This window comes from Electrona antarctica (genome assembly GCF_951216825.1).
Source record: "Electrona antarctica genome assembly, chromosome: 3".
NCBI lineage: Eukaryota > Metazoa > Chordata > Actinopteri > Myctophiformes > Myctophidae > Electrona > Electrona antarctica.
The window spans coordinates 51,696,808-51,710,011 of NC_136808.1; the positions used below are offsets into that span (position 1 = coordinate 51,696,808).

General features: G+C 42.8%; 1 protein-coding gene across 1 annotated transcript in view; it reads left to right on the forward strand.

The window, feature by feature from the left end:
* dhx38 (DEAH (Asp-Glu-Ala-His) box polypeptide 38) overlaps window positions 1-13,204 on the forward strand; it is a 41,352-nt gene that overhangs the window by 3,246 nt on the left and 24,902 nt on the right. Inside the window, 15 exon segments of the mRNA XM_079497344.1 lie at window positions 15-214; window positions 1,236-1,412; window positions 1,530-1,695; window positions 2,570-2,688; window positions 2,903-2,979; window positions 4,038-4,193; window positions 4,612-4,773; window positions 4,936-5,043; window positions 5,590-5,705; window positions 5,916-6,053; window positions 8,693-8,879; window positions 9,425-9,610; window positions 10,526-10,666; window positions 11,615-11,725; window positions 12,955-13,071. Of these exon segments, the coding sequence (XP_079353470.1) occupies window positions 15-214; window positions 1,236-1,412; window positions 1,530-1,695; window positions 2,570-2,688; window positions 2,903-2,979; window positions 4,038-4,193; window positions 4,612-4,773; window positions 4,936-5,043; window positions 5,590-5,705; window positions 5,916-6,053; window positions 8,693-8,879; window positions 9,425-9,610; window positions 10,526-10,666; window positions 11,615-11,725; window positions 12,955-13,071 (2,161 nt within the window).

Genomic DNA, 13,204 nt, shown 5'->3' on the forward strand with positions numbered 1-13,204 from the left:
TTTTCCCTTGACAGGAAGTACCGTGTGACTGGTTCTGAAACACCGTCCAACCCTGGAGGAGTCAGTGAAGAGTTTCGTCGCAGACACCAACAGAGAGAGAAAGACAGACGTGAACATGGAGTTTATGCCTCCTCCAAAGAGGACAAAAACATGGAACGGGAGAAAGAGAGAGAGAGGAGCAGAGATAAGGGCAAAGAGAGAAGGAGTGAAAGAGGTGATTTTAACAGAATATGTCATAACATTTCTATGGTGGTGGTCTGCAAGGGGCTATCTGCCTAAAAGATGAACTCTGTGTGTATCTGACTGTATTGAGTTAATCTCGCAAGCTGCCAGACCAATCAGTGCCAAACTAGGGGTGTCCAACCGATAACCGTTTTTTCCTTAACGGCTAACAGTTAATTAGCTGCCATGGCCTAACAGTAACCGGTTAATATAGAGCGTCGCAGGCCCGCCCCCTACCAGGGCCCAGGAAATGATTCTCCGTTCATTTTCCTCATAGACTTTTCAGAAAGTATTTATTTAAAGTCGGTTACGCTGCGGACAAAGCCAACTCTTGTCGTGACAAATCATGACAATAAACACAATGTTTTGGGCCAAACAGAATTAGAAAGTAGAAAAAAACGGCAGGTTACAACACTTTTTGTGTTGTTTTTCTTCTTTGTAATTGTTTGTTTGGTCCAAAATATTGTGTTTATTGTCATGATTTGTCACGACTGGAGTTGGCTTTGTCTGCGGCGTAACCGTCTTTAAATAAATACTTTTTGAAATGTCTATGGGAAAAATGCATTGGGATTCATTTCCTGGGCCTGGCGTCGTCATGACAGGCGGTGGGACTGCGACGCTCTATAATGTCTCCATTTGACCACCTACGCCAAACCTTGCCTGCAGGTGACCCGATAAATGAGTGGGCAGGGTGTGTACCACATGGGCTTAAATGCCGACAGGCAGTCCCTGTTAGATTTCAAACCGGCCGGGCCACATGTCACATGCCTACTCTCGGTGTGTAATCATTTAATAAAACAACAATAATGTTACGGTCACAGTACTGTAGATATGACTCTTCTAATGTGATGTTTAACACGGCTCACCAGATTTTAGGAGGTTCCCATATTCTTTGGAAGATAAGGCATGACCTTTTTTTTTATATAGGATCATCTTATTCAAGATTTGTTTAAACACGTGGCGTGTTTGGTGCAGCAACTTTTACAGAACTGTCCGTCTTCTATGTCTGGCAGATGAGCGAGAGCGCAGCCATAGCCACGGAGGCAGCAGCAGCCGCTCAGAGCGTAGTGAGCGCTCACCAAGAGATGGATCACCAAGAGATGGATCACCAAGAGATGGATCCACGTCTGAACGCCTCAGCCGAGGGAGTAAGAGAGATGAACCATCTTCACCACAACAGCGCCCAAGAGGTATAGACAAAATTCACTTAGATAATATGCATAATGAAAGGAGTCAACAGCCCCTCTGTCACGAAATATGTCATGTCTGGCCTGGAGAGACCACTGAAAAGAGTTCCCTTATTACAGATTCCTTCACACCATCACGTTCCAACTGGGAAGAGGATGACAGTGGTTATTCCAGTTCACGGCATTCACAGTGGGAGTCTCCGTCCCCTGCACCTTCAAACAAAGAGGCTGATCGCTCAGAGCGCAGAAGTCCCGGTTCTGTTCGGGACAGCGAGAGGAGGGAGAGGTAAGTGACTGAGTTTTAGAGTCGTCTCGGTTACAATTCATTTGAAGGGGCGAGTAAACAAAATTAACTACATAATTTCCTGAAAAGATACATTTGGTCAGTACTTTTACAAATTCAAAATTATTGATTCAACTGCTTTGTACACTTTTCTGAGATATATATATATATTAATCTAATAATCAAATTGAACTATTTTGTCAGACTGCTGACAAACTTGTTAGATGGTGGGGGGCTCCTCGGTAAACTGTAGTTTGGGCCGTGCCCATGGATTTCTTTCAGAATAGAGACGTAGAGTGCCCAGCAGATTTCACAAAAAAAAAATCTTCACTAAAGATTCGTCCCCAGACGTCTTGGGCACCACAGGGGGTTATTATAAAGACGTCTGGAGAAGTCTTGGACACACAATGGAAATATGAGGCTGCATATTCATATTTCGAGACTGCAAGACAAAACGAGTTTAGATCCCGGACATACAATAATCTTCTGAGATGATGCATCGTTATCTGTCAGATATTTAACAGGCTTTTGAAAATATTCCAGACATGGTCTAACAGTACACCGTCACCATGCATCTAGACTTTAACCCATTTTGGGTGGGAACCCCTTTTGGTGTTTTAAACATTATGTCATAATTTAGCTATTGAAAAATAGCAGATCTACAAGCTCATAGCGCGCCACCGAGTGGCGCGCTACGAGCTTGTAGGTCTGCTATTTTTGAAAAATTGTGAAAATATTTATTTCAGAAAACTGGAGAATTTAGAAGATTTTTTTTTAAAATTTCGAGTCAGGCCTAAATGGGTTAACTACATAATTTGATTGTTGGTTTCTTCATGGCCTACTGTACATAATGAATGTTTCTGTGGTCTGTACTCAGGTCAGTCAGAGGCCGTTACCCTGACGATACACCTCTGCCCACCCCCTCCTATAAGTATAACGAGTGGGCCAATGACAGGAAGCATTTAGGATCCACGCCTCGTCTATCACAAGGGAAAGGTAGGAATAAATATCCACACTGCTCCCAATTTCATTTGCTTATTTACAATGTTCTGGTCATATGGACTTTTATTTGGCATCCTGTATGATTACTTCCTTATGTCTTTATCCTGTTCATTGTTTTTCAAAGATACAATTTCAAACCATATTATGTAGCCAAAGTACGCAACAGGATGTTTAATCAGAATCTTTCTCATTCTCTTTTATGGCTCAGGCAGGAAGGAGGGTGGTGAGGAGGGAATTATGTTTGATAATGAGGAAGAGAAGGAGCAGTGGGAGGAAGATCAGAAGGTAATTGTCCTGCTTGAGTGCTTGACATAATGTGTGTGTGTGTGTCACTGTGTGTGTGTGTGGTGAGAGTTACAGTAGAACACAACCCTACTAGGTCCTAATCTTCATCTTCATTTATAAATCCTCTGATTTGACTCTGTCCATGCTTATGCCTCAGGCCCACAACAGTTCCGACCCTGTACGTTCCATATCATTACTTTGGCCAATCTGCCCCTCTGTGAATTGTTCCTACACTAGCACTCCGGTTGTATCCACACCACAGATGTCAGTCAACTTGGCATTTTAAAATACAGGTATATGCGGTTGTGAGCACCTAACTGGCTCCAACACTCATCCCCCACAATGGCACCCCTTCGTGCATGAACGCGTTCCTGCGTGTCTCTGTCAATCTCTGAATCACTTTCTCGGATTAAACTCGTCAGTCATATGTTTTCTTGACAGTCAAACATTTGAATAACTCAGCTAGGTCCTTAACCCATTCTGGGCGGGAACCCCTTTTGGTGTTTTAAGCATTATGTTATACTTGTAGCTATTGTAAAATAGCAGATCTACAAGCTCATAGCGCGGCACCGATGGGGGTCGGCAGCATATTACATATAATGTTTGGGGTCGTTGACATGAAATATTGAGCACCACTGATATAGAAACATGAGGTTTTTCCAGAAAAAAATACATTTTAAAAAGATTATTTTTTAAATTTCGACGTCAGGCCTAAATGGGTTAATATAGTCATGTGTGAATTCAAACATATTATGATGTGATGTCATTTTTGCCTCTGTTTATCTAGCTGAATTACCCTTTTTGAGTGGTGTAAACCACTCCTACGACTGGCTTTGTTAGTTTACGTGTCTGTCTGTCTGTCTGTCTGTTCGTACCAAAAAATGAGCATGGTTGCTACGGTCACCCAGTTCACCCGGGTGTGATTTCATTACGTCAGACATGACGTCAGATCAGAGCTGATCAGACCTTACACCACTCAGTTCACACAGGTGTGATTTTTTTTTAATGGGGAACTTTGTCTTGTCTTTCTGTAATCTTTCTGTCACCATCGTTTACAGCAAGCTGACAGAGACTGGTACATGATGGATGAAGGCTCTGATGAGTTCCACAACGCTCTGACTTCCACCTCTGAAGAATATGTGAAGAAGAGAGAGCAGATCCTTCAGAAGCAGACACAGAAACGTATATCTGCGCACAGACGACAAATCAATGAGGTACGTCATCACGTCTCCCTGGCTGCTTGTTTTGATCATTTATTTGTCCTGTTACAGATTCATTGATTCATTTGTACGTTTGTGGTATACACACATACATTTATTCTAAGTGTTTGAGGGAGAAGTGTTTGTCTGAGCAGAGTTTTTTTTTTTTATGTTTTTTTTTGTGGCTTTCGCCTTTATTTTATATTTTTTATGGAGGGACAGACAGTAGGCTGACAGGAAATGGGGGGAGAGAGATGGGGGGGATGACATGCAGTAAAGGCTGTCGGGATCGGGAGTCGAACCCGCGGCACACTGCCAGACTGGATTACCAGCCAAGGTGCCTGGACCGCTGAGCCATGGCCCAGGCCATGTCTGAGCAGAGTTGATTGGTCTTTTTAGTAAAGCCAGCTACGCGTGTCTGTGTTTCTTTCAGGATAATGAGCGTTGGGAGACAAATCGTATGCTTACCAGCGGGGTGGTGCAGAGGCTGGAGGTGGACGATGACTTTGAGGAAGACAACGCTGCCAAGGTTCACTTGTTGGTCCACAACCTAGTGCCTCCTTTCCTGGATGGAAGAATAGTTTTCACCAAGCAGGTAAGTTAACTAAGTTAACTGTAAGCTAATGTGTTGCTAATGTGTGTTAACATGTTGCTAACGTGTGTTAACGTGTGTTAACTTGCAGCCGTAAGCACCGGTTATATTGGTTCATTTCAAATTCATGTCAATCCAACAGTGGTGTGTGTGTTGTTGTTTCAGCCGGAACCTGTCATTCCTGTGAAAGATCCCACATCTGACATGGCCATCATCTCTCGGAAGGGCAGCCAGCTGGTTCGCAAACATCGTGAGCAGAAAGAACGCAAGAAGGTACAGTAGGACAGTGTGGTCTTTATTTAAAGTAGAGTTTGCTGCACCGAAGATACAATTTCAGGAATTATGAAGAGCGGCTCTGAAAAGATGATTTAATTGGCTTCTATCTAATGTCTCACTATCTATCCATAATTGATGTTAGATATTCAGTAATTACAGTTTACAATACTGCATTACAATTATCACAGCAGATTTACATTACATTCATTTTAAATAGTAGACCTGTCTATTGCGCTTAATGTTTTTTTTAACGCATAACATGGTGTTTTATTGTGAGATCATGAGCATCTCCATTTGCAACATAAAAATCTAAACAAAAATGAAGACGAGAATGAAATACATACAAATGCATACATTTAACATAACATTGAAACCATAATTTCATAAAACACACAAAACAAGATTAAAGGCCCTTGAGTGTTCATTTGACACTCATAATCATAGAAGTAAAAAACAACAGAAGGAACTGCCGGTACTCGTCTTTGTTTTCTTCATTTGGTGAAGTATTTGTATGGAAATAACTGCTTATGGCTATGTTTTCAGGCACAGCACAAACACTGGGAACTGGCAGGTACAAAGTTGGGGGACATTATGGGCATCAAGAAGAAAGATGACGATCCTGGGTCCAAAGTGGGCGAGGATGGCAAAGTAGACTACAGGTAATGAACATCCTATTCTATGTTTTGTTGTGTTTTAACTAGCTATGTTACCTTTTTTTTCTTTGATTAAATCTTGACATTTTTGGAAAGAAATGTGGATACAATGACATGTCCAAAATAAAAGACGCCAGGTTTAATTTGGTTAATTGGTTAAAAACTGTAGTGCTGGTTTTCCCATATTTTACAATGTATTTTCTTTTTGTCAAACAGAACAGAGCAGAAATTTGCAGACCACATGAAAGATAAAAGTGAGGCCACCAGTCACTTTGCTAAAACGAAAACCCTCTTGGAGCAAAGACAGTACTTGCCTATATTTGCTGTCAGACAACAACTTCTGAACATCATAAGGTACTTATGAAATACTTGCTTAACAATACTATTATGTACCAGTAAGACGCCTGAGGGCGAGATATGGAGTGTGTCTTGAGTGTACCGGGTTTGATGAGGTCAACATATGGAATGTCAGAACAGGTCAGTTCCGTATATGGAGATCTAAGGGTGGCAGCGGGGGCAGTGTCTTGAGTGTACAGGGTTGGATGAGGGCCCAGGTAGGGCCGGGACTTAATTTTCGGGCCTGTTGAGAACTCTAATCTTCGCCGGCTGCCGGGCGTGGCTGCACAAGTAACTTTGGGGCAGGTCCGTCTAGAGTTTATATGGACAGACATCAAATAGGAAAGATGGATGGGGAAGAATCAACATATGGAATGTCAGAACAGGTTCTGACATAAATCAGGGATCTCCATTTATGGGCTTAATTGCGACACATAGTATAGTGCTACTATATACTATTATTGCGACCGCAAGTCGCAGTTACTATGAAAACCGTGCAGGAAGCCTGTCACACTTCCTGTACTCGCTTTGCCTGTAGTGCTTCATAGCTTTCTATGGGCCAACCATAGAGAGTGCTTTCTATGGGCCAACCATAGAGAGTGCTTTCTATGGGCCAACCATAGAGAGTGCTTCATAGCTTTCTATGGGCCAACCATAGAGAGTGCTTTCTATGGGCCAACCATAGAGAGTGCTTTCTATGGGCCAACCATAGAGAGTGCTTCATAGCTTTCTATGGGCCAACCATAGAGAGTGCTTCATAGCTTTCTATGGGCCAACCATAGAGAGTGCTTTCTATGGGCCAACCATAGAGAGTGCTTCATAGCTTTCTATGGGCCAACCATAGAGAGTGCTTTCTATGGGCCAACCATAGAGAGTGCTTCATAGCTTTCTATGGGCCAACCATAGAGAGTGCTTTCTATGGGCCAACCATAGAGAGTGCTTTCTATGGGCCAACCATAGAGAGTGCTTCATAGCTTTCTATGGGCCAACCATAGAGAGTGCTTCATAGCTTTCTATGGGCCAACCATAGAGAGTGCTTTCTATGGGCCAACCATAGAGAGTGCTTTCTATGGGCCAACCATAGAGAGTGCTTCATAGCTTTCTATGGGCCAACCATAGAGAGTGCTTCATAGCTTTCTATGGGCCAACCATAGAGAGTGCTTTCTATGGGCCAACCATAGAGAGTGCTTTCTATGGGCCAACCATAGAGAGTGCTTTCTATGGGCCAACCATAGAGAGTGCTTTCTATGGGCCAACCATAGAGAGTGCTTTCTATGGGCCAACCATAGAGAGTGCTTTCTATGGGCCAACCACAGAGAGTGCTTTCTATGGGCCAACCATAGAGAGTGCTTTCTATGGGCCAACCATAGAGAGTGCTTTCTATGGGCCAACCATAGAGAGTGCTTCATAGCTTTCTATGGGCCAACCATAGAGAGTGCTTTCTATGGGCCAACCATAGAGAGTGCTTGCATAGCTTTCTATGGGCCAACCATAGAGTGCGCTTGCATAGCTTTCTATGGGCCAACCATAGAGAGTGCTTTCTATGGGCCAACCATAGAGAGTGCTTTCTATGGGCCAACCATAGAGAGTGCTTTCTATGGGCCAACCATAGAGAGTGCTTCATAGCTTTCTATGGGCCAACCATAGAGAGTGCTTCATAGCTTTCTATGGGCCAACCATAGAGAGTGCTTCATAGCTTTCTATGGGCCAACCATAGAGAGTGCTTCATAGCTTTCTATGGGCCAACCATAGAGGGTGCTTCATAGCTTTCTATTGGCCAACCATAGAGAGTGCTTCATAGCTTTCTATGGGCCAACCATAGAGAGTGCTTCATAGCTTTCTATTGGCCAACCATAGAGAGTGCTTCATAGCTTTCTATGGGCCAACCATAGAGGGTGCTTCATAGCTTTCTATGGGCCAACCATAGAGAGTGCTTCATAGCTTTCTATGGGCCAACCATAGAGAGTGATTCATAGCTTTCTATGGGCCAACCATAGAGAGTGCTTGCCTGTATTAAATGCACTTCCGTTACGCTTGCCTGAAACGCTAAGCTGTCACGTGAAGCTGTCAAAGCGGAGCTTTAAGCGACTTCCCGCATTAAACCAGGAAATGTCGCATCACGACTTTTGCTTATTCCTTCTAAATCTGTGTATATAAAATATAGCTAACTCGTCGAATCTCTTAGTTACATCAATATTGTTCTTATAAAATAGTTTGTTTGGGCCTAAGTATTAAGATTATAAAGATAGCTTTTGTCAATTTGACTGCCAGGGACGTCCTGTGTGTACAAGTCTGTTGTTTCCCCATGGCCTGCGGTCGCTTCTCCACCCTTAAAACCCATTTTGGACAGGAACCCCTTTTGGTGTTTTAACTAAGCATTATGTTATACTATCTGATATTGAAAAATAGCAGATCTACAAGCTCATAGCGCGCCACCGAGTGGCGCGCTACGAGCTTGTAGGTCTGCTATTTCTTTTAAATTGTGAAAATGCGGCACAAATCTTTGAATATATATTCTTTCAGAAGACTTATTTATTTATTTTACGTCAGGCCTAAATGGGTTAAGGCGTCTTACTGGTAGTCTATACATGTGTACAAACTGTAGGGTATATCGTGTTACATCTTACATGTGTGTCTTTTTTCGTTTTCTCCCACAGGGACAATAGCATAGTAATTGTGGTGGGGGAGACGGGCAGTGGGAAGACCACCCAGCTCACCCAGTACCTCCACGAGGACGGTTATACCTGCTACGGCATGATCGGCTGCACCCAGCCCCGCAGGGTGGCAGCCATGAGCGTGGCAAAGAGAGTCAGTGAAGAGTTGGGCAGTAACCTGGGAGAGGAGGTAAGACGGCAGCAGCCATTATGGTGAAAGCTTCTCTATCTGTCCGCTTATCCATTTATCTACTCGTCTAAATCTTAGAGTATATATGGATAGAGACGGCACCCGAGTTCTCCTCCCATCCACTTGCATTAAGTTGCTCTAAAGCGCATGAGGCGATTTCACTCCTCCTTCCGGGTAGGAACAGAGTGCATTCTGGGATGGATTTGCCCCAAACACATGAACGCGCTGCCGTTGACTATCATTGCACGCGTTCACGTGCGTTCACGTATGAAACGGCGTTCACGTGTCATCGTGAACGTGCACAATGATAGTCAACGGACCAGCGCGTTCATGTGTTTGGGCCAGCGCTGCAATAACAAATTCGGCCACTATGTCCATTTCTCCTCAGGGTTTCCTCCGGGTCATCTCTATTCATATATACTCTAAAGTCTAAAATGCTTGCATCTTCTTATTGCTGTTATGGAATCATATGCTGCTCAACACTGCCATCTAGTGGTTAAACAAAGGTTGGTCCAGTTAGTTGATGGTTCTGACATGTGCTGCAGGTGGGCTATGCCATCCGTTTCGAGGACTGCACGTCAGAGAAAACCGTGATCAAGTACATGACGGATGGTATCCTGCTCAGGGAGTCTCTGAGGGAGTCGGATCTGGACCACTACAGCGCCGTCATCATGGACGAGGCTCACGAGCGCTCCTTGAACACCGACGTGCTGTTCGGCCTACTACGTGAGGTCAGGACCACAATAACACCCATTGAATTAACCATATTCACACGCCAGCCATTTTGCTCTTATTTAACCCATTTAGGCCTGACGTCGAAATAAATAAAAAGTCTTCTGAAAGAATATAATTATATTCAAAGATTTGTGCCACATTTTCACGATTTTTCAAAAATAGCACACCTACAAGCTCGTAGCGCGCCACTCAGTGGCGCGCTACGAGCTTGTAGATCTGCTATTTTTCAATAGCTAAAGTATAACATAATGCTTATTTAAAACACCAAAAGGGGTTCCCGTCCACAATGGGTTAATTCTCTGGGGTTTCCCATCACTGAGTATTAACCCATTTAGGCCTGACGTCAAAATTAAAAAAGTCCTGACATTTTCCTGAAAAACCTTATGTTTTTGTATCAGTGGTGCTCAATATTTCATGTCAAGCACCCCAAAAATTATATGTAATATGCCTCTGCCCCCCCATCTGAAAATATGTTGTTCCAGGGACCTCCCCAGAAGCAAAGATGTTTAGTTAAAATGTTCGCTCTGTAATAATATATATTCAAAGATTTGAGGCCCATTTTCACGATTTTTCAAAAAATAGCAGACCTACAAGTTCATAGCGCGCCACTCGGTGGCGCGCTATGAACTTGTAGGTCTGCTATTTTTCAATAGCTAAATTATAACATAATGTTTAAAACACCAAAAGGGGTTCCCGCCAAAAATGTGTTAAGTCACACCGTGGGGGTATTACACACCTGTATTAATTGAGAGCAAAATGTCAGCCGTGTGAATAATAATGATGCAACTTATGACACATTTTTGTCTTTGTGGTAGTGGCGTCTTGTTATTACTGTAGTTCATACTGCTGACTTGTGACTTGTTGCGTTTTGTTTTCATTTTTACACTTTTCTGTTAACCCTTGACCTTCAGGTTGTGTCCAGACGTTCTGACTTGAAGCTCATAGTCACCTCCGCTACCATGGACTCGGATAAATTTGCAGCATTCTTTGGCAATGTCCCCATATTCCACATTCCAGGAAGAACATTCCCAGTGGACATCTTGTTCAGCAAGGTATCTTTTTAGTTAAATTATTGTTTTGAATAGGCATAGCATGGTTAATCCCAGGTTCCCGGGATCTGGGATTCCCGGGTACAGCTCACGTAATTTCCCGCCCGGGAAATGGCTTCGGGACCCGTCGTCCCAGAGTTTCTTTCTTGTTAGAAATTACACTAAAGGAGTTTGCACACACAGTGCGTTTTTCCCCCTGATCTGTGAGTGGTCAAATATCCAATCTGAACCCTCCCATCATTTTCAAACATGTTTGATGATATTTATATGGATCACACTCGAGGGCTGCAACGGGAACGGGAGCCAGCGGGACCCAACGTAAATGTTGGCGGCGCGGGCGGTATTTAACACTTTAATTGCCCGGGGTTATTTAATCCATTACATTATAGCGCCCATTCGATTTATAAACACAGACCCCTTTTCCGGACGTACCGGATGTTGTTGTGAATGTGTGTGTAGCAGCTAACAATAGCCACACCACTCTAGAGTCGATCGACAACCCGTGGGAGCCCGGGAAAACGTCGGCAAATTCCCGGGAATTAAAATGAGCCAAATCCGGGAAAAATATTAAACCCGGCCTAGTATCTCCTAAGCTCCTGTGTGATCGGCAACGGAGAGCGACAATTCCTAACAATTTACAATTTTACAATTTAGGCATTTAGCAGACGCTCTTAATCCAGAGCGATTTACATTAAGCTAACCCTAGTAACCCCCCATCAGTCACTCATCTATATCTGCAAAAGACACTAGGTCACATTATATTATCAGATGATTATTTCCTCAACAATATTCAAAGTCTTTTAAAAACTGATATGTTGATTGTCACTTAAAATACTTAAATGAACACTTTTGCAGTGTTGAAGCTCACACAACTCACTGTCTTTGAAGTGTTTTTCGTGTAGTTGCTTATTTTGATGGTTTCCTATCTATGTGATGTGCTGTGCTGTGCAGACACCTCAGGAAGACTATGTGGAGGCGTCAGTGAAGCAGGCTCTTCAGATCCACCTCAGTGGGATGTCAGGAGACATCCTCATCTTCATGCCTGGGCAGGAGGACATCGAGGTGAGGCGCCGCCCTGGTGGCCACCATGCTGCTTCTGCCACACTCATATCGTTGCTGTCAGGCAGAAACCTTATACTTCGTCATACTACAGTGTCACACAAACATAGAAAAATATCAGATCTACAAGCTCACAACATGGTGCATACTGCATAGCAATGCGTTGTACAATGACACATTGTCATACGTAGTTTATAGGTCTTAAATAGTTAAAGCAGGGATGGGCAACTTTGACGATGGAGAGGGCCACTATATTTCCACACTCACTCCAGAAGGCCACATTGCATATTGCTGTCATAGCAAAAATAGCCGATCTACAAGTTCAAAACGCGCCGCAGTGCGGCGCGTTTTGAGCTTGTAGATCAGCTATTTATATTTGAATTGAAATGCTGAATATTTTTTTGCTATTTTTTAATTGGAATCCTGAAAAGTAACATTTGTATTTAATTTCAAATGCATTTTGTTATAGTTATGTTAACTTTATGAACTTAATACAAATACATTGGACACATAAAAAAGACAATAACATTTTAATACTAGTAATTAGTTGAAATAAACAATATATCAGTATTCTGGTATTAACCTGCGGGCCACATTAAGTGATGGTGGGAGCCGCATGTGGCCCCCGGGCCGCCAGTTGCCAATGTATGAGTTAAAGGATAAGGCCTGTATATAGGTTTATTGTTTTCTTGTTGTCAACGTAAGTTACGTAACCTATGATTACGTATATACCAAGACCAGAATACAAATACTTTTTACTTTTATTTTACATATTCTTTTTTAAGTATGGTTCATCTTACCTCAACAAATGTAGCTCAAAAGCCACAGAACTGGAGCAACTTCATGAAACCATGGCGAAACTTTCTAAAACTCTCCAATGTACGATTAGCGTGTGATGCACAGGGGCAAAACATGTAATGCCCCTGTGCATCACAATTCTGAATTGCACTGACCAGTTTTGGGTCTATAAAAATTAGAAAATATGAGAAAAATGTAAATAATTATGCTGATTGCAATTGAAAAGCCCTGAGGCAGAAGAACCACTACAACTTTATTATGCTCTGGCATGAAGGTGTTGCCAAACATGACAGATCTAAAAGCTGAAACGTTGCCTCACTAGCTTGTAGATTTATTTTTGGCACGCCAACACCATGATACTTCAGAGAATAAATTGAACTTTATGTGAACCGTAAACTTGTTCAACACTGTTCCTTTGACCTGTGCCCTCGCAGGTGACCTCAGATCAAATTATTGAGCGGTTAGAGGACCTGGAAAGTGCTCCTGCTCTGGCTGTACTTCCCATCTACTCCCAGCTGCCCTCTGACCTACAGGCAAAAATCTTCCAAAAGGTCTCTCACCTTATCCTGATTTGTTGTTCCTCGAAGGCATATTCCATTCTTATGTTCTGTGTTTACATTTCTATATCCAGGCAATGGAGTTAATTGAAATCGTCTTAGTTTCTAATGTCTTCTTCTTCTACTA